The sequence below is a fragment of the Ischnura elegans genome, chromosome 2 (assembly GCF_921293095.1).
Source record: "Ischnura elegans chromosome 2, ioIscEleg1.1, whole genome shotgun sequence".
Classification (NCBI taxonomy): domain Eukaryota; kingdom Metazoa; phylum Arthropoda; class Insecta; order Odonata; family Coenagrionidae; genus Ischnura; species Ischnura elegans.
In genome coordinates this window covers 9850012-9872764 of record NC_060247.1, presented here as the reverse complement: position 1 = coordinate 9872764, position 22753 = coordinate 9850012, and the positions used below count along the sequence as shown (strand labels likewise).

Here is a 22753-nt window from a genome sequence, read left to right as displayed (position 1 = left end):
TTGGGTAATCGAGGGAGAGGAAGGGAGAAAATGGGATATCTCGATAGAATGCAAGGGAGTATGCCTTATTGTGAATGGAAGAGGGAAGTGTTTGAAGGACGGGTAGGCTCCCAGAATGCTTCATAATTACTCCGTGGAAACCTACCTTAATCGGTTAAATACTTTAATAATTATGATAATGATCCGCCAATAACAAAACGACGAACAGATACCAAATAATTGAGTTTGTCTCTGGCATAAACTGAAAGGCGGGAAATAAATCTTCAAGTCCCATCACTCAGAATATTTCGCATTCATTCGTTCGCTCTGTCACGCACGCAAATATAGAACAGGAAGCAAACATTTTCTCAAGAGTTGACGAATTAAAGATAAGATCAATCAATGACTTATTCTTTAAAGCATAGAACAAGCCGCGCACAACTTCTGAAATTGTATTCAGATCATTATGATTTTTTTCACTAGGTAGGGATAGCCATCTTACTTAATATCATATTATTTCAAAAGAAATTTTGGCCTGTAACAGCTAAAGACAATACAAATTAGAGTTACGGAATTAAAAGTTATTGCGAACCAACAATAGGTACCCTCTATAATTGTGAGGCCGCTGAACCACGCCTCCGCATCTGAGAACAACAAACCCACTGAGTTGGGAGTAGGGTATTTTCTTGGGTACGGTCTTAATGGAGTATGTTGCTATTCAAGAAAGGGATTTTGACCATCACACTGATTTTTGTGATGGGGCGATACACGTAAATGCTTTCCGCAGATGAAATGAGGGCTTCAGGCGACTTCGTAACTCAACTCCGCGAGGAATTCACGATTGATAGGAGGCCACGACTCTATTATATCCAATCATAACGCTCACACTGTGGTCAAATTCCATTCCTCGATGAACTACAAACTCATTTTTAACTGCACAGAAGAATAGACCCTCCCTCCCAACCATCAACAATAATTTCGGTTCCTACATTTGAAGTTTACACTGTCGCAGGGCGATTTCGTTTTGTGGTTTAATTTAATTAATGGGAACAATATAAACATTTCCTTGCATGAAAAGTTTGGAAATATTTTTTAATAAAGAATACGTAATATGATATTCATATACTTTTCTACACATCGGAAATTGTAATCTAACTTTCGGCCATTTAAAAAATTAAAGAATGGGTAAAATTTAATTTTAAAATGCTATTTTTAATACGAAGATGTTGTTATCTCTATAAATAAATACAATGAAATGTAACCAATTCATTATTTTCCCGAGACGAGATGAAGAATGCGACCGTTTCACCGTTCTCTTGTTTTTTCGCGCGTTCTTATTCACTTTTTCGACCGTGGAAGCTGATAGTTTATGTTTTAACAATATATAATTATTTATTGTCGTAGTCAAATTCACTATGAGTAAAACGATACATGACGCAACCCTACAGAGCTTCGGCAGAATTTCATACAAATTATTAAGTGTCACCGTTCTGCCTTTTTTACGCCGATAGCTGGTGATTTTTGTGTCCATGAAGTACTAATGTTACACAGTGAAAGCGAAGAATTCTAAATACACCCAGTGTGATTAGTAAAGCCAATATAATCGTTTTCTCCCAATAAACTTTATAGAAAAATTAAATGATTTCGAGTAGTTTTAAAAGGTGAAAATTACAGTTACTTGCTTGTTTCCTTGGATTTGGAGCCATTTGCCTCTTTCCTTGAGGATGAAGCCAAATCCTAAGATCCGAGCACCATTATTCCTCTTCTGTAACACTCATGGTAACACAACAAACTACACAATCACCACAAGATTATTCCATACACACACACACCAACCATTATACTTAACAATATATCACGCACTGAACCAGTGATTTCCAAATTCTGATATTTTCGTACTCCACAAAAACCAATGCACTTCACATTTTCTAACGAAAGATTTGCGTGTTTTAGATGCACACATTACTTCCTTCATGTTACTAATTAGAAATTTGAAATAATAACTTCACAAGACGGAAAAGGCACAACACTTAGAAATGAATTCCAACACTACCATCACATGGTTACCCAGCAACTGAACTTTTTTCGGAGTGGCTTCGCACCGATCCCAAATTTTTCCGCCCTCAACTCGGAACTGCGTCATGCTGAAGGCCTCAAGACACGACCTCTTTCTAAGGATAGTACAAGGCGGCAGTTTACAACCTTTTTAGTCCCAAAGCAAGAAAGCAAATACTGCCGGTTGAGCAGGAGTGATGTGTCTCGTTAACCGCACAAGTACATGCTAGCGATTATTCACGATGGCTTTCCACGGAATCCAGGATAATTCTTTCCTTCGAGAGCATTTCAAATTATAATGCGAAGCGAGGGAAGAAAGACCAGCCCTCACCGCGGCATACGTTAGAGTAAACTCAAAATTGAAGGTATGCGGTGAGACGGGGACGCATAAATCCATACAATGGAATTACGAGCGCCATATTTTGCCATTAGCTGAAGCATAGTAACCTATGAGATGTAAAGTAAGTCAGGTAGTGCACCAGCTGTAATTTTCACTTAAAATAAAGGAAAGACAGGAATTTATCCGAACGCTCATATGCTAGCGATTACTCATGAAGCGTTACACGTTGCACGATGCCCCTCCGTAGCTAACTTCTTCTTGACCTAGGGTGGGCACACAAAAATAGTTGGTTCGATAGTAAAAAAACTAAACAAAAATGAAAGTACGAGTTAGACTTGGCTCTAATTTTCGATGGGACGTAGCCCATCTTTCTCAAGAGACTGGAAGAGCTGCAAGAGAAATTTTTCCTCTAGCAGCTACGCGTCTGCTGAGATGACCACTAGTCCATAGGCAACCATTCTCTGATCGTCCTTTTCTGACATATAGATATAATACATTTCATAATGTTGGCCAATAGCCAGCGATGAATTTAGCTTTAGGTATTGTTCAAGTTTAACATATAGCCGCTTCAATGACATTTTTTTTCCCCCAAAGGGCACGACTTGACAACAAAATAACAGTACATGCAACGCAAATACCACATCGGCATCCCAAAGCATATTTTGGAAAAATTAGCCCACATTCTAGTTTGATTTGAATTTAGAGACAAATTATGTTTCAATTTAGCATTTTAGATAATTGCGCAATAGTCCATGGGTTTTTTATTAACACCGTATGAATGATAGAGTTCATTATGATTCTGGAAAGGAGTGATTAAGAAGAGCCTCTTTTTTACTATTATCACATTCCTCCCTACATTATGAGTGCCAAATCATATTTTGTGACGTAATTAATGAATTACTCTTTCTACTCCCCTTCGCATATTTCTATCGATGCTAATTTTTCTTTGGAACGCGAATTGTATAATATCGAATTGCATGTAAATATGTAGGGAATCTTTATTTATTTTCATCTTTGGTAATGTATGGAGGAACCACGTAAAGGATAAAATGTTGACGCCTTACCACAGAGCTTCATATCAGGGTTGGTTCCAGGATTTTTTATGGGGGGCACAAGGCTCTGATAGGTCTTGTCATATTTGATATTTAAAAAGAGATACAAAAATTACGGTAGAGATTATTCACTTAATTTTGATACGAAAGTTGCTAGTATTAAATTAGTATTTCGTAACCTTCATTTGAGACTCTTAAATACACAATATAAAACGAACATAATGATAACCTTATTAAAAATCATGTCTATTTTTATGTCATGTTTGGGGGGGCATGTGCCCCAATTCCCCCTTCTGAATCCGCCTATGCCATCCGATAGTCCTCTTCAATAACGCCCATGTTTCAAATAATATGTAGACACGCACGAGCCCCACATAACTGAGGGGGCAGGGTCGGTGAAAACTAGGAAGGTTGGCACAGGAAGCAACCTGCATCCTTTGCCTTCACGACACCAACAGCTGACGAGGACGGACGCGACTGAGCTACCGAAGCTTTAATCAAACTCCACGAGCAAAATACCTATTGGATTTCATATTAGCAGACGGAATGAACTGAGGAGACTCACGTCCACGCACGCAAGGTTTTTCCTCTCTTTAGATTCATATTTGGGCTCACCATTTATGTCTCACTGATACGAGGCACAGCAGCCGATTAATTCTATTCTGTGCGCGGTAGATGTTGTAAAGTTCTGGGAGGGTTCGAGTTCAAAGTAATCATAATTTAATTATTTTTAAAAAGAAGAATTCTTAACATAAACACACTTTATGCAGATGGCTAAAGGAAAAGATGATATCGAATTTTCTAAACGGCTTAATTATTAAAATGATGAATCTATCTACGTTACCACATTCGTATCTAAACAGATTCATTCACGCAGTGGAAATAAGCAGAAATAAATTGGTAAATGTATTCTCTCGTAACAGTTGAGGCAACTCTTCCTACATATCCTTGCAGTACCTTCATATTTATTTAGATTGTGCAAGGACTTCCTCTTCTTCGAAGCTGGAACACCTCCCCCAGCCACATCGCTAAAGATTACATCTTCTTTCAATAATCCATCAATAACTTTCTCTCGAAAATTCAGCATTTCAATTTTTTTATTTTGGCCATAATTATTATATAAAACCCATGAATTCACCATGCATGTCCCAAGAAGCAGTTCTAATGCCAGTTCCTTATACCACTTGAGAGATCGTCTGATGCAACTATAATAAGCAGACATTTGGTCGGAAGTGTCTACCCCCTTTTTCGCGCTATTGTAAGCTATGATGGCTTTTGGTTTCATTAAATAATAAAAATAAAAGGAAATATTTCCCCTCGCTTAGATTTCGACGTGGTTGGTTGCAAAATTTCACCAAGGTCGGGATTAGAGGATATCATCATAACTGGTCTTTTGTCCTGCCATTTCATCATTCTAACACCTTTTCCATTTTGCCTTGCAATAATTTCCCCCCTTTCAACTTTTTTGACGACCTTCCGGTGGATTACCTTTCCGATTCGCCCGTAGTGTGCCACAAACATAAGTCTCCCTACCCAAAAGGTCTTCAGCTAGGTCCACACTTGTATAAAAATTATCAATGTACTATGTCTGCTCAGCATCAAGAAGTCCCTCCATCAGTTGCAGTACAACTTTATGTCCATGTCCAACCTTCTCCCTCGTGTTTGGCACTTCTTATCCGTAGATAATAATAATGGATTCAAAGGTTCCGCCCCAACCACCACCCCTCTCCTAGGAGGCGTGAGGTTGGGTGCGGAATATCGTAAGCCGCCTTTTCTAAGCGCAGGACAAGTGCGGTTAGGCCCGTCTTGAGTCTCTACGAAATCCCATGGAACGTCCACCCCAAAAGGCGAGAGAAGGGGAAAGCCATTGTTTCGTATGGGGTGTTACGGACTGAGCGGTCGGTCGCCAGCGTCGCAGAGGTAGAGGTTTTCCCGGTTCTTTTGGGGATAATCATTTTCGCGACTTTCTGAAAGCACAGAACCTCTAACAATGACAGTAGGAACGAGATGTATGATTACCTCCCGCAGCATTTTGTTCCCAAAGCAATAAAACCGAAGCAAGGCATCACAGCGAAATAGAAAGAGTGTAATGAAGGCTCAGAAGATAAATTGGAAACAGTTCCAAAAAAACTATGAAATACCGAATTTTTTCCGATACTTTTAACTGAATACTTTCATTCTGGGCTTATGAGAAGAGTAAATAAATTATTGCATCGTTTTCATGTCTAAAAGCACGACTTATTTGTTCATTTTGAAGGTATACATGACATGACATTAAATAAATATCGAAGAAAATAAAACGTGTATTTCGTTGTTGCATATGCACAAGGGGACTAATTAATAGCTAAATATTGCATTCTGGGCTTATAATAATAGTAAGTGTAGAAATTATTTAATTTTTTCCATTTTGTACATTTTGAAGGTATTTTAGGCGACAATAAATAAATACAGAAGAAAATAAAACGTGTAATGCGTGGTTGCATACGCAAAAGGGGATTAATTAATTACTACCCAGACGGCACAGGAATTTTTTGTATCTGGAGACAAGGGTTGACCATCAGATACTAGAAATCGCGCTTGGGAAGTTAGTGAAAAGGTTTTGTTTCTTTATTTCCTTTAATGTCGAAAGAAATATATCAAGATGATTCAAGGGAACTTGCAGATTCATATGCATTGATAAAATTGTAACAGATATGCCCTAATTTCCTAAAAACTCATGAATTAACACATGACACACTGGTATCCTGTTCGTATCTGGACACTAATATACCCTTCGTACATGATTCATATCCTGTCTGGGACTATTTTCTAACTCGGATGAGGTGAAACATACATAGCCGCACCACGATCCACCGTCATTTTACTATTCGCCGATCTCTTGCCTCGTGTAAAGTCGTGCTGTGTTCGCCTCGTGCTCTTTTGCCCTTAGCTTCGCTATTTTCAACAGTTCTTTTTAGAACTATCATCGTTCATTTCATTCTTTCATCTACGATCATCTATTAATCATATATCATCATAACTTCATCGTTTCTCTCGCTCCCGTGAGAGAAGCTTCATTTATCTTGGCCGTTCTCTCTCTGTTCCATGTAAAACGGAATGAGCAAAGAAATTTCTCCGGTAGCTGGTTTTATTCTCTTTCGTTGCTCCGCATGTTCGCTCTCGGCCGGGCAGTAGATGTCTGACTCGAGAGCGGACGATGTAGAAGAATGTACAAAAAAATACGCAATGCCTCAGTGGCGCTGATCCCTAAAGGCATGTAGCGCCAACAACTTAGAACTACATAATACACTTAATGCGGGCAAATTCAAATTCTCAAACATTCCGCCCACCTTTGTTCTTCGAACAAAAAAAACAATCTTTTAAGCAAACAACAAAAAAACAGTAAATTACAATACAATTCAAGTGAATTACAGAAATATAAATGAAACAATACAATAGAAACAACAATATCATCCTGTAATTAGCAAAATCAATTTGACAATAGGCCTCTTGAAGGTGCTGGTCGCTGTGCGGACAGTTGCCACTCGCGCCAATCCATCTGACCCAGGATGAAGGTCAGTGATCACCGCCAAAGGCCACTTGGCTGGAGAGGTCATCTCATTTTTGATGAGTACTACATCTCCCACGGTCAAGGCGGGAGATTCCTGGGTCCATTTGCTTCGGCATTGTATGCTTTTTAAATATTCTGCCGACCACCGGTCCCAGAAATGTTGACTCATTTGTGACAGCAACAACCAGCGCTTCAGAGGAGGCAACTCCTCATCCGTAACCCTAGGTTCTGGAATCAGTAAAGAAGCAGAGCCAATTAAAAAATGTGCTGGAGTGAGTGATTGCAAATCGGTAACATCATCTGTTATAGGGACTAACGGTCGAGAATTGAGACATGCTTCAATTTGACATAAAACAGTTGAAAACTCTTCATATGTTAACTTATGCAATCCAATAACTCGTTTCAAATGATACTTTGTGGATTTAACTGCGGCTTCCCATATTCCCCCGAAATGTGGAGCCGCGGGCGGATTAAATTTCCAACTAGTTCCATCTTTTGCTAATGTTTCAATTATTTTGTTACATTGTTTAGAGGCCTTTTGAAAGAGACTTCGGAGTTCAGCATCAGCACCAATAAAATTAGTCCCTTGGTCACTAAGCAAAGTAGCGCAGTGACCCCTTCGAGCAACAAACCTTTTAAAGGCAGCAATGAAGGCTGCAGAGTCATAGCTAGACACAACCTCCATATGCACGGCTTTGGTGCTCAAACAAATGAAGAGAGCCACATATCCTTTATAGTGTTTGCGACCCCGCCCAGGAGAACACTTGATGAGAAATGGCCCACAGTAATCGACCCCTGAATTTAAAAATGGTCTGTTTAGTCTTACCCTGAGAGGAGGCAAGTCGCCCATTCTTTGATACGTAGGAGAAGCAGAATACCGACGGCATGTCGTGCAATTGTGGATAACACTTTTCACAGCTTGCCTTCCTTTTATTATCCAGTATTTTCTCCTAATATGTGAGAGAGTTGAGTTCCTCCATGAAGAGTAATTTTGTGGAAATGTTCTATTATAAGAGTAGTTAGGCGAGAAGAATGTGGTAAAATTAGAGGATGCTTCTCGTCTTCACTCAGGATAGAATGTTTTAAACGCCCACCAACACGAAGACAATTACTTGTAAGAATGGGGTTAAGTTTATGTAGAGAACTTTGATGAGAAATTTGAAGTCCTGATTTGATTAAAGAGATTTCTTTAAAAAAGGAAGTTCTTTGGACTTCATGGACCCATAGCAAACATGCGAAGTCAGTTTCTTCGACGCTAGGATGCGAGGAATAAGACGATGGAAAGTTTTTTAAAGATTCAAGAATTTTTCCCGACGCCACCCAAGTTGCAAATTTAAGTTTTAAAAATCTCAAGCAGAGTGCCGTAATTCTCAGGAGTTTTGATAGGGAAGAAAACCTATACAACAAATCCCAAATTGGAAGGAGCGATACGGAAGCAATGTGTGTTATTTTTCTTGCCTCTTTTGGCTCTATTACCACTTGTATTGGCTTTGATGTTGGCCATGGTGCACTGGAGGAAGTTAAATTTGGGGGGCCATGCCACCAAAGCTCAGACTTCATCAACTCAGAAGGAGTTAAACCTCTAGAAACAGCGTCTGCAGGATTACCTGCGGAACGGATATGATGCCATGTACCATTAGGGAGTAAATTTAGAATTTCTGCACAGCGATTAGCCACAAATGTTTGCCATCGAGAGGGATGATCTTTCAACCAGAACAGAACATCAATGGAATCAGACCAAAGGTGTTACTTTTGAATCAGTCAAATTGAGGACATGTTGGCAATGTTTAGCAAGCCGAGCAGCCAATACGGCGGCGCACAGTTCCAGCCTTGGTATGCTGATAGTTTTAATAGGAGCTACTTTGCTCTTAGACAAAACCAGCATTGAAGTGGAACCCACATCAGAAATTACTCTAAGATAAACAACAGCACCATATGCTCTTTGCGAAGCATCGGCAAATGCATGGATTTCGGAAAATATTGCATTTGGAGAAAACCTAATCCATCTGGGAAGTTTTAAATTCGACAGAACTGGAAGTGACAAATACCAATTCTCCCACACCCTTGCAGTCTCATCAGTAAGTTCAGAATCCCACTCAGTTCTCAGAAGCCACAAAGATTGCATTAATATTTTAGCAGTAATAATAACCGGTGATAACCAACCAAGTGGATCAAACAATTTAGAAATATTGGAAAGAACATTGCGTTTGGTTATCGGTTTAGTCAAAACTGGATCGATACTTATCCGGAAGAAAATGTTATCTTCTTGGGGGACCCAGGATAGGCCCAGGACAGCCATCCTGGATTCCGGCTGTGGAAGATCACCAGGATCAGCAGCAACTACCTCCTGTGGCAACCATTCCAGCAGCTCTTGGTCGTTTGCAGCCCATTTGCGCAGAGGAAAGCCGCTCACCATCAGCATGTTGATGAGCTCCTCCTGCTTGCGGCGCGCGTTCTCCAGGGTGTGCTCTCCTGTCAGCACGTCGTCCATGTAGATCTCATCAAGTAGCACAGGGGCAGCAAGAGGGTAATGGGCACCTTCACTCCGGCCTAGTTCTCTAACACATCGATTTGCTAGATAAGGTGAACATGCCAAGCCATAAGTCACAGTTTTTAATTGGTATGAAAGCACAGGTTCATTTGCGTCAAATCTCCACAGTATTTTCTGTAAATGTTGGTCACGCTCATCAACTAAGACTTGGCGAAACATCTTCTCAATGTCCGCAGTAAAAGCAAAGCGATAAGTTCGCCAACGTAATACCACATCAGCTAAATCAGGTAATAAGTTAGGACCAATATGCAACTTATCGTTGAGAGATATCCCTTTATCGGTTTTTTGCGAACCATTAAACACAACTCTTAACTTAGTTGTCGCACTGGACTCTTTCCAAACAGCATGGTGAGGAAGATAAAAACCATCAAGGTCTGTTTCAGGATTTGCGACTTTCATGTGTTTCAGGTTAATGTACTCACGCATGAAGGCCTTATATTTCTCTTGCAAGTGGTCATCTTTGACGAATCTCCTCTCCATCCGATCGAGCATCCTCTTGGCAGTAGAGTAAGAATTACCAATTTGTAGCTTTTCGGCCGTCTCATCATCCTTAAATGGCAGTCGAACGATGAAGTGACCTGAAAAATCTCTATTATAATTAGACATGAAAAAGTCTTCACACTCTTGCTCCTCCGGAGTGAGTATTTTTCGTGAAGGTTGAAAATCCTCTTGTTCCCAGAATTTCCTCAGAAGATCAGTAAGGTCCTCAGTCTCCAGGCAATGAAGAACCGTTGAAGGCTCTGACGGTTCAACCTGCTGGATTTGGACGTCTCCCGACAGCATCCATCCCAAAGCGGTGCACGTAGCTATGGGCTCACCTGAACCTCCTTTCTTCACCTGGTCCTTCACAATCTTTGCATGGATGGCAGCGCTAAGTAGAAGTTCAATCCCCCTTTCTTCATATTGCTGTGGATCGGCAAGCGTCAACCCTTGAATATGTTTCCAGTTAGAGAAAACAATCTTATTCCCTGGTATATATGAGGATACTTTGGAGACAACAAAAGCGTCTACGTCACAAGCAAATGGGGAATGGAAATGCGGCTTGATTTTAAATGACACGGATTTTTTGCAACTCGCTTGTTTATTTCCCGCTAGTCCCAGTATCTCCACATTAGTGTTCCTTCCCTTCAGCCGTAGCCGTTGGCACAATGACTCAGAGATGAAAGATGACTGAGCACACTGATCCACAAGTCCTCGAGCAAGTATTGAGTGACCATGTGGTCCAATTACTTTAACGAGCACCGAAGCAAGCAGCACAGAACACGTTTTGGGGGCGGGGGTTATGTGCATTAATGTAGATTTATCTGAATCATCTTCAGGTGAAACACTATTATGTGCGTGAGAAGATTCTGGTGACTGGATAGATTGCTTTGCGGGCTCTTCTGTCTCGTGAACCATCGAATGATGCTTTCCCTGGCAGAATCTGCACCTTTTGTTGGACTTACAACACTTTATTGAATGACGCGAGAGACAATTCAAACAAAAGCGCTTTGATTTCACTATCTCTTGTCGTTGCTGTGGAGTCTTTTCTCTAAATTGGTCGCAAAACATTATGAAATGTGATCGATTACACAAAGCACATTTGTCTTCGGTCTTTTTGGAATCGTAGCCCACGTGAAATACTCTCGAATATTTAGAGTCAGAATAATTTTTGTTTTTTGCACTGTTCGGACTGTATTTAGTAGATTTACAAGTCCCATGAGTCCCGCTCTCAAATGCTTCGGAGCTGATTATCGCACTTTCTAAAAATTTGACAAGAGTATCTAAAGTTGCAGGCTCTCTTGGCGTGGTTGAATTCCCCAGATGGCTCTCCCACTCCTTACGCGTTGGTGGATACAACTTGCTAACGGTAAGGTAGACTAACAGGTCGTCCCTTTGCTCAGCTGCTTGTCGTAAATTATTCAATGGTCGCACACAGTTTAGAGTTGATGTCAAAATTCGTCTCAACTCTGCGGAATTTTCACTTTTAGCAGCCGTCACAGAAAACAAACTGTCGATGTGCGCATTGACTTGACGACGCTTGTTCTCGTACGCGTTCATAAGGGTTTCCCAGGCTAAGTGAAAATTGTTCCCAGTTACTGGAATTGAAGAAATATAATCCCCGATTACACAGCTTCGTAGATAGTGCATTTTAGCTACGTCGGCGATGGCCTTTTCTCCCACTACCAAGGAATCAAAAATTTCCTTAAACGGCAGCCAATCGCAGAACACACCAGAAAATTTTGGCAAGTTCAATCGAGGTAAGTTAGTTAGCTGAGCATTACAATTACTTTCCCCGGGGATCACATTTGAAGCACTCTCTCTTGTATTAGAAAATTCGCCCCTCGTCAAGCAGTTTAAGTACTCCTTAAATTCTCCCCTCTGAGAGACATAACTTTCTTCAGCCACTTCAAAGAATTCGTCTTTAAAATAAATATCCTCGAAGTCAACTTCTTTTGACCTAATCATTGAACTGTGGTCGCGAGTAAGTTGACTCCACCACCCGTCTAATTGTTCTAAGCGTACTTCACACGCACCCCGAGTCATTTTGGCTCTTCCTTCCTTCTTAAAGTTCGTGAAAGAATTCGTAATTTTACGAAGAAGTTTTTCCTGCTGGAATTTAAAGGACTCCATCGTGACTTTAGCGGCCCTTGATTTCGTAAGCAGTTAAGCACACACGGTAGAGAATGACGAATTAAGTCATTATAAGCAAATATAGAAAGCATGAAGCGATATTAGAGCAAGCAGAGAGAACATAAGCACGTTCTTAAGAGAATTCGCCATGCGAAGCAACACATTCAGTTTTACGCCGAGCAGCATGAGGGGCGACAGTTAAGTGGGGTAATAGCAGGAGCGTTTGACTGTCGCGTCTCGAAGCACACGTGGTCCGTGTTCAAGTGAAGTAGCCCGTAATTTGGTCAGAAAGTGATTGAAATCACAAGCTTTATAGCACATGCGTTCCTCAGTAGAGAAATTAGCACGAAAAGTCAGCAATCAGACACCAAGCAAGAATTCACAGAAATAAAAAAAAGTAACTTATCGTTCATTCAGCAAAAGGTTGACGAATTTCAGTCCAGTTCGTCTGTCAGCAATTAGCACCAGCTTATCCGGCTCGAAGGACCAAAAATGTTCCATGTAAAACGGAATGAGCAAAGAAATTTCTCCGGTAGCTGGTTTTATTCTCTTTCGTTGCTCCGCATGTTCGCTCTCGGCCGGGCAGTAGATGTCTGACTCGAGAGCGGACGATGTAGAAGAATGTACAAAAAAATACGCAATGCCTCAGTGGCGCTGATCCCTAAAGGCATGTAGCGCCAACAACTTAGAACTACATAATACACTTAATGCGGGCAAATTCAAATTCTCAAACACTCTCGCAACTGCGAGCTGAGTGCAGCTTTTTAAGCGAAAGCTTGAGGTTTAAGCTTTCCACGAGAGTCGATCTTGGTGCATTGAAGACTGAATCCAAAGAGTACAAGCTTGTTGGAGTCTGTTCGTGCCACAAGGACCACCGCAGTTACTTCCGAGCTTATCAGGGTAAGTTCCGGGCATTTCCATGAAAGTGTCAACTTTTTCTTTCAAATTAAAATGTAGGATGGAAATATTTTATCATGATAAATCAACGTTATTGGATTTTATGAAATCAGTGTTTGATTTTTGGAAATGAGTGGAAAATAACATTTCCCCTTTTATCAATGTTTCATGTCGTGTCTTGTTAGTGTATCTTGTAACCTATGGCTGCTCGAAGGGTTAGTCAGCCTGAAACAGCCAGGAAATTAAGGTCCGAGTTCATAGGCAGTGGGAATTTGATCATGTATAGAAGCTACATTTTCTTATAACAACTTGTCTTAATTTGCTCACTGTTGATTCATAGTTGTTAGAAGTTAAATAATTTTTGAGTTTGAAACAAGAAGCATTGATAATTCCGTAATGTGATTGTTAATGACTGTAATGTAAATATTATTAATATGTAGTTTTGACAGAATGTGCTAACATAAGCAATTGCTCAAACATTGCTCAGAGTTATTATTCAGTTTTCAAATTCTACTTGGATTCTCAGAGTTTAGAAGATGTTTGAAATCATGACATATAATACCCACACAGCACAAGAACTCGCGTACATAATGTATTTGACAAGGAACTTTATGAATACTAAACAATGCATTTTGTAAATTATTAATGCTATATTACAGCGTTACTATGTAGAAATTTACTGATGTATATTGTTGTATACATACCGGTATAATGCATAAACCTGTGAGCTCATATTAGCGACCAAAAGTATTAATTATAACATGTGGGATAGTACACTGCTAAGGAAAATTATATTCTTGGATTTACATTTACTCTGAAAACTAATAATTGCCTAGTCGCGCATTATCGATTTTTATGAGTTAACTCATATCATCATCTTTGAACAAAGTATTGTTTCTTCTGAAACGGTGTTGTCGTGTTGTGGCGGCTGCCATTGTGAAAGAATGAATTCACGTTACGTTTCACCACTTTTTTGGTTTTGTGGTGTTAGTTGGTGAAAATTAAAGTTTCTGAGGATAGTGAATATTGCTTTATTCTTGAATTTCATTCGTTGGGCTTCAGAAACGTGTGTTTGTGAATTTTCACGTGTTTGGTACCGGGATGCGAAGAAAACTCCAGTGGACCCAAAGTTCAAGTTTTTAGCTTTCCAAAATAGCTCGAGTTGGAGACCAAGTAGATTCGGGCGATCAGAAGAGACAATTTAACCTCCACGAAAAACAGTAAGGTATGTACCCTTTCACGGTGTAATTATTTGGATGTCATTCTAGCTAGTAGTGGCTTGGGGATGTTGATATCTCCAATACTCTAAGTGGTGATTTAAAATATTGTAGCGGCAATTCAATTGAAAATTCTTTTATTATAGTTGCCTTTTTTTGTATTATTTCGTTCAGTAAACGTGTGGTTGAAGGTGTTCCTGGGGATTATAATTTAGCAGCCAAGGTTATAGTATTGAATATTCTTTCTTAGCTGGCCCTTTGGTGTTTTATGCGTCTGAAACTCAGTACTCAGTTAAAAATGCTTATTTAACTATACATTCGTAACTTTGAGTTGAAAAGCTGTTTGAATTATTTACGCCCTAAGTTATATACTCGGTTATATATATATTTCTCCTGCAGAAATGCCTTACATTGGAAATGAAATGACTAAGTAATTTACATCGTATTTTCTTATTTATTAATTTTAGGTGTGTGAGCTTCACTTCACAGCGAGTGAAATCAGAAAAGAATCTGTGGCCTTGCACGAGAAGATGGGGAGATTATTCGTGTTGAATTAAAGGTGCCCAGACTGGAGGAAGGTGCGATTTCTTCATTTACCAAGCTATGATCCAGAAGACTGAAAGGCACAGTGGTATAAGTGACAAGATGTAAGGGTGTCGCTTGCCGTCTTGTGTCAGCTCGGTTTTCGCTCTTGGGGTAATGGAAGAATCGCAGAGTCACGTTCGAGTGATGGGTCCAGTATCTGAAACTCATAACACGTTGCAACCTCTTGCGTGGGATCCATCCTCGTGCATGACTCTGACACCCTACTCCGATTAACAACTTGCTCTCGCGTGGGAATTGGTCTCCGCGTATTCCTCCAACACTTTATGCCGTAACACGTTGCAGTATCTTGGCGTGGGAAGGCGTATGATGTGCATGATCTTGCGGCCTTTTCCAGCCAATAGGAGGACGCCGAGAGGGTCACGGGACGGACGCGACACGGAAGGAAGCCTCTTGGAGGGAATAGACACGGGGAGTCTTACGCGGTATCTCGAAGGGGGAGTTTGTAACTGTGCTCTGAATTAAACGTGTGGAACCAGACTTGTCATCTCATTCTGCCTTCTACGAACCTGGCCCTTGCTATAAGCTTAGTGCTTGCATTTGGTGTTGAGAAGTGGGATCTCCCGAAGGGCAGTAGTGCCAGACGTGAAAAGGTGAGTGACAATGTCGAATCGTGTTAGTCTATCGGGTCGAGAAATGGAGCTCCAACAGGCCGTGGATGAGCTTTGTGCGCAGCTACGGGCCCTCAAAGAAGAAAACGCCAGCTATAGAGCCCGTACAACTGATGTGGCTGGGACAGGGGAAAACTCGAGGAAGTCCTACTCGATGTTATCGGCAATCGACAGTTTTTCGGGAGCCACGGGTGAAAACATTGAAGCGTTCCTCTCGCAAGTAGAACAGGTGGGAAGGCTGGGAGGGTGGGATGATGAAGACAGGCTAAGCGCGGTCACACTTCGCGCGCGCGGTGGGGCCGCGGATCTCCTGAGGGCGAAGGCAAGAGCGGGGGATGCCTTGACCTACCCCGAAGCAAAGAAGGTGCTGTTGGAGAGGTACCAGGGGGTGAAGAATAGGAGATTCTACAGGGAGATGTTGGCGAACATACAAATGGGCCCGGCGGAGCAGATAGAGGAGTTCGCGTATCGTATCCGCGAAATAAATAGTCATACATGGAAGGAAGAGGAAGATTCCGCCGCAGCGGCAGCTCGTCGTGCGGAGGCTGATGAGAGAGCTTTAGACGCCTTCCTAAATGGCCTTCCTGGTAGGGTGGGGGAGCACACGCGCCTCTTTATGCCAGAGACTTTCGACGCTGCTATATCCGCAGCCGTGCGCGTGCGGGAAGCTGAGCGGAGGATCCGACCGGTGAAGGAGGGGCGAGAGGAGAGGAGCGTTTTCGCGGTCCGTGATGGAGCTTGTCACGCGTGTTGCCGCCTTGGGCATTTTGCAAGGGACTGTAAACAGCGGGGCAGAATGCAGTGTTTTAATTGCGGGAAGGAAGGACACTGGGCTAAAAGCTGTCGGGCGCGAGGGCGAAGTAGTTTCAGCCAGCGTTCTGAGATGCCGTTAAACGGCTCCGGGGCCGAGCAAGTCGCCCGCAACGGCCCCAATTAAGGATCGTACTCCCATGTGTGCACCGCGACGGGAATGTGAAAGATTTGGCGGTGACTGTGACGTGTGGAGGCATGCGGCGACGAATGTTGGTTGATACAGGGGCGCAAGTGAGCCTTGTAACTAAAAAGTGCTGTGGGGACCGAACACCGAAGAGGTCTCAGTTCAGGATAAAAGGACTGAATGGAGGGCTTATTTGGAACTTCGGAGAAGTGGTAGTACCGCTAGTTGTCGGTAATAAAGTGTATAACCTAAAGGCTCAGGTTGTAGATAATTTGGGGGGCCATGAGGGAATTTTAGGAATAGACTTCCTCCGCGAAATTGGAGCGATAATTGACGTGAGTAGAGGTGAACTGACAATTGACGGACGCGTAATTTGTCTAACCGAAAGTGGAAGTAAAGAGCACGCGGAGACCCCACCGCGGCCGAGGGAGGTTGGCGAAGCGACCACTTCCGCGATGACGGACGGCGAACCGCAGGGAGCGTGCCCGGCCGTTATGGAGATAAGGATGGAGGGCGTGGCTGACCGAGCGTGGATAAGCGGAGCCGCGGACATCACGGAGGAGAGACCGAGGGACGCAACGACGAGGTCCACGGCGAAGGAGCTGGGAGATGCGGGGAGGAAATGGCGCCGCCCACGGGTGAATATGCCGGTACGCCTTGTGTCGGCAGAGATGATCCCAGCTCGGAGCGTCCGTCTCGTGACTCTTCCCCTTGGTAGCGGCTGGAGAGAGGGCCATGAGTGCATGGTGGAGTCAGCGCTGGAATTGGACGATTGCTAGGTGGCCAGGTGTGTTTGTAAGGTGGATGAGGAAGGGGGTGCTAAGATCCAAGTAAGTAACTTTGGAATGATAGATGTAACTTTGAGTAAGGGTAAAGTGATCGCAATAGTGAGTGAATTGGAGGATGATGTGAATAATGGGTGGGACAAAAGTGGAGTGCGAGGGACAGGGATTGACAGGGACGCGCATATTTCCGTGTGCAAGCCGGGTGAGGATGATTTTAAGGACGAGATCGCAAGGAAGTTGTCTCATCTAGACGCGGAGGAACAATCGGTATTGCAGCCTTTAATCGGAAGGTATAGTCAATTGTTCTCGCCATCGGGCACACCCCCAGCCACACATTTGGTAGAACACCACATTCCCACTGGTGATGCTCGGCCCATTTACAGAAGACCCTACCGAACCCCTCATCATTTGAAGCCATTGATAGACAATTTTGTGAAGGAACAATTGGAGGGGGGAATAATAGTGCCAAGTCATAGCCCCTGGGCCTCGCCCGTTGTGATTGTTCCGAAGAAATCTGAGGACGGAGAGCCGAAGTACCGGTTTTGCATAGATTTTCGCGCGTTAAATGCGATAACAAAACCCGACGTATACCCCTTACCCAACATTACTGAAACACTAGACTATTTGGGGGGATGCAGATATTTCACTACACTTGATTTAACTGCGGGTTACCACCAAATCCCGATGGCTTCCGACTCGCGTGAGAAAACCGCCTTCATCGTGCATAATGGGCTGTATGAATACCTCCGAATTCCCTTCGGTCTTAGAAACGCCCCTAGCGTTTTCCAACGGTTTATGGATGGAGTTTTTAGGGGGATGGCTCCCACGGAATGCCTGGTGTATCTCGATGATGTCATCGTCTTTAGCGGCTCCATAAAGGAACACGCTTCGCGCTTAGAAAGAGTATTCGAGAGGCTAGAAAAGGCAGGGTTGTCCCTAAAACTATCTAAATATCACTTTGCCTCATCACAAGTGAACTATTTGGGACACATAATTAGTGCAGAAGGTATTCTCCCGGACCCTAGCAAGATTTCAGCGGTAAAGGAATTCCCTACTCCGAAAAATGTGAAGGAGATACAATCTTTTTTGGGCCTCACGAATTATTACCGTCGGTTCATCGAAAACTATGCAGTTATAGCCCGACCCCTTACGTCGCTATTGAAAAAGGGTAGCGCATTCGTTTGGACTCCCGAGTGCGATCAAGCAGTGGAAGATTTAAAAACAGCTCTTACGAGTAGTCCCGTATTGGTATACCCAGATTTTTCCTTGCCATTTACTATATCAACAGACGCTAGTAATTTTGCAGTAGGTGCCATCCTGTCCCAAGTGATCAACGGCGAGGAACACCCGGTAGCATTTGCATCACGGCAGCTTAAGAAACCGGAGCTGAATTATACCACAACAGAGAAGGAATTGGTCGGAATAACTTGGGCTGTCAATCAGTTTAGACATTATGTGCTGGGACGAAAATTTACTATTGTGACGGACCACGCAGCACTAACGTGGCTATTCAATTTAAAGGATCCTAATAGTCGATTGATGAGGTGGACATTAAAACTGGGTGAATATGATTACCAGGTGGTGCACAGATCGGGTAAAACCCATGCAAATGCTGACGCGCTGAGTAGAAAAGTTGGCCTCGTATCGGCCGAGGAAATAATTAATTTTGGAGAAGAACAGAAACGAGACCCAGAATGCATAAAGTGGGCTAATGAAAATGATTTTGTTGTGATTGACGGCATTATTTGTAAAAGACACAAAGGGGAAATAAGATAGTGGTGCCACGAAACTGCAGGGAGGGAGTGTTACGCCAGTGTCATGATCACATTCTTTCGGGCCATCTTGGAGTACACGCAACTACGAGTAGAGTCAGAAGGGACTATTGGTGGCCCAAGATTCAGGGGGATATCAAGGAGTATGTAAAGAGTTGTATAGCTTGTAGTCAGCGAAGCCCCTACGGCAAGTGCAAACCCCCTTTGCAGGCGCTACCCGCGGCGAATAAACCCTTTGAGTTTATTGCCATTGATATTGTGGGCCCCCTTCCAAGGACAAATGATGGGAATCGTTATATTTTGTCTATCCTAGACCATATTACGAGATACTTGGTAATGGTGCCGTTGCCCGACCAATCGGCTGAAACCGTATCCGTTGCACTGGTAAAACAATGGATTTTAAAATTTGGGGTGCCGGAATTATTGCTTACGGATCAGGGGACTAACTTTATGTCTGATCTGTTCCGACAGATTTGTAGGCTACTGAATGTAAAACAGCTAAGGACATCCCCGTTCCACCCAGAGTGCAATGGCCGAGTTGAGAGAGTGCATCGGACAATCGCAAAGATCCTTAGCCATTACGTGAACGTACGAAACGATGACTGGGGGAAGCATCTCGAGTTTGCCGTTTGCTCGTATAACACCTCAAACCACAGGACCACGGGGTTCACCCCGCATGAGTTGGTGTTTGGACAACAGATGGCATCACCTTTCAATTGTTTAGGGGCAAGTAGCCCAGGGAAGGAACACCCTAGTGTGACAGGTCTACGAGAGAGGTTGAAGGGAATGTGGAAACAATGCGCCCGAAATGATCGCTTAGCGGTAAAGAAAAGGAGGGAAACAGTGAAGGGAAGGGGTAAGGTGAGGGAGTATAAGGAAGGCGACTACGTGTTCTTAAGTGATCCTTGTTTGAAAGTGGGGCAAGTAAAAAAGTTTCATAGACCGTGGAAGGGCCCGTATCGCGTGTTGAAGGTAACTTCGAAGTGCAATATACTGTTGGAACTTCCATTTCGAACCCTTATTGTGCACACAAGTCGTGTTAAGCCTTATCATGGCCCTATTCCCCCTCCTAATACAGGGAATATTGCTGATAGACCCAGTGGACGGCCACGAAAATTTCTTCCAGGTGACATTTCTTCGCGAGAGCCGACATCAGCTGTAAACACCCCCCTTCACTGGGAGGACGAGTGGGTGGAGAACCGAGGGGATCAGCTGGTGACGCAAGGCGCAGGAGGAGGAGAAGGCGGCGCGGAGAGAGGGGAAGTCGTGGCCATAGAGGGAGAAGAGGTGCCCGCCCCCCCCTGTGGTCCTCAATCCCCACCCCCCCTGCCCCTCATCAAGACGACACCGCTCCCCCATTGGAGGCGGAAGGAGTCGTCCCCACTGACCCCCCTCCCCTTCCCCGTCGTTATCTTCACAGATTACGACCCAGAAGAGGACGTCACGAATCACCGCCCTACGTGATCCCCCCTCCCGCACCCTCTCACCGCTATTATCTACGCCCGCGGGAGGCGCTGACAAGATGGGAGGAGGAAGAAGAGGATATGGTGGACCCCTAAACATTTTGGGTTGGCTGGTGTGTTTATTGTGTTGTGGTTTGGACCCTGTTAGGGGCCAAGAGGTGATGCCGTTGAATAGTGGAATATTGTTTGAAAGACAGCGGGATGTAGTGTTAACTGAACATTCATGGATGGTAGTTATAAATTTTGATCTGGGTTCCATGAAAGAGGAATATAAAAGGATTAGAATCATTTTCGATGAAGTAAGAGGTAGGATGGGAGAGGAAGTTAGGCAAAGCTATGGTCGGGGATATATTTTAGCGTTAGAAAGGATGAATAGGGAATACCAACATGTCAAGGAGGAGATGGAGAAATTGGTGGACTTGGTCGAGAAGCGAAGAAATAGGCGGGGTTGGATAAATTTTGGAGGCCAAGTCCTAAAAACAGTATTCGGTACACTGGATGAACAGGATCTCCATAGAATTGAGGAGAAAATCTCTAAATTAGAGGTAGACGGTGAGGGAATTCGGGGAGAGCTACAAAACCAAATTATAATCTTGGCAGGGTTAGAGGAGAGGGTGACAAACAACACTCGATTTTTACGAAATTTAGTGTCGGAATTGATTAGCGAAGCGAACAATAGTCGAAAGTTAATTCAAGGATTAGCAGAGACCAACCGAGAGTTGAGGCAAATGATAGGTACTGAGGAGGCATTGAGGCAAATTGGTCACGTTCTGGTTAATGTGAGGATTGACCTCGTGGGGTTAAGGATGTCGCTGGAAAACAGCGTGTATAAAGGCCTTAGTAGTGCTTTAGTTCCTCCTGGAAAATTTTTAGGAATAATCAAAAGAATTCGTGATAACATTAACCCCCCACTCCATATGTTAGCTCCTTGTGACCACGAATCACTATATTTGTATTATAAAATGGCGAAGGCATCGGCCGTAGTGGTCAAGGACCGGTTGCGGTTGGTTGTGGAGATCCCTTTGGGAAGTAAGGATAGTATGTTTGAACGCTATAAACTTAAACCTTTCCCAGTTTGGCATCACAAACTGATGGTTTTCGGAAAATGGAGGGTTAGAGACACATTGTTAGTGAACGGGGATCGGTCATATTATACTATTCTAAATGAAGACGAGATGTTTGATTGTCAGAAGGGCCCCATTTATACGTGTCCGGCAAAGTTTTTATTGCGAACCGGGTCTTGGAGGAGTTGTGAGTACGACTTGTTCATAGGGAAGGGAGCAAAGGGGTGTGAAAGGGAAGGGATTAATTTTACTGAGCCATATTTCGACCGAGTGAATCAAGGGTGGATTTACTCTATGCCAAGCCCATCCTATGTCACAGTTGCGTGTCGAGACTCGGCCACGGCGAGTAGGCCAGACTCTCGCCGACTCGAGGGAAGTGGCATAATTACAAATGTCAGCCACTGTGACATAGTGGGAAGCAATTTTAAGTTATTGGCAAGTGGTTACCAACGGAGTGAGATGAAGGGTAAATTGTTGGAAATAATATTTCCGGATGTGAGGATAGACGAGGAAAGGGGGGGCATAAATCTTGGAAATGATTCGAATCTGGAGGATCTGCGAAACGAACTGGGGCGGGAATTAATGACACACAGGCGCCCAGTGGATTTCACCAAATGGTTGGGGAGACTGAGGACCGTTAGCACCTCCACAAAAAATGGAAATTGGGGAATTATTGGGGGATTGGGGAGCGCCGTTGGGATAATAGTGCTCTTATTGTTGTTATATTGGAAGCGGTCGTGGGTCGGTAGTGAATGCATCGGTGGAGCGGCCGAAAGGAAGAGGCGGAGGAGATTAGTCGATGCGAAGAATGTGCGCGTCACGCTATCGAGCTTGGAAGCTCCCGGAGAGGAGGTGGGTGCAGGGCCAGTAGAGCAAGTGGGAATTTAGCCTGGGGTCTGTTTTTATTCTATCTATTTCTATCATATATGGGCTCTGCAGGAAGAGTAATTGTTACCATAGTGCTTAGTGCAAAAATTAACTGAAATGTGTATTTTTGTTAGTTGGAATTTTCAATAGGAACATGAACTTTTTAATTCTTATATCATTAGTAGTCAATTTTAGAGGGTGTTTGCTGCATAAACTTTATAATTTGCGTAACTATGTATTTTATGGACAGTACATTTTGTGGGTAGTATTTTAATAGTTATATGTATCTCAATTTGTGGGCTGAATTTTGTGGATGGAATATTGGGTGTGTTTATTGGTCTACCTATCTATTTCTATCATATATCGGTTCTGCAGAAAGAGTGATTATTACCATAGT

At 43.1% G+C, this 22753-nt stretch overlaps 1 protein-coding gene across 1 annotated transcript; it reads right to left on the bottom strand.

Annotated features, from left to right (window-relative positions):
* Positions 1–6875: 6875 nt before the first annotated feature.
* Positions 6876–10925, bottom strand: LOC124173968. The gene is made up of 2 exons (XM_046553131.1): positions 9140–10925; positions 6876–7204 (listed from the first exon to the last, which is right to left on the bottom strand). Exons 1-2 carry the CDS (start codon positions 10923–10925, stop codon positions 6876–6878), a joined length of 2115 nt encoding a protein of 704 aa, XP_046409087.1.
* Positions 10926–22753: the final 11828 nt, after the last annotated feature.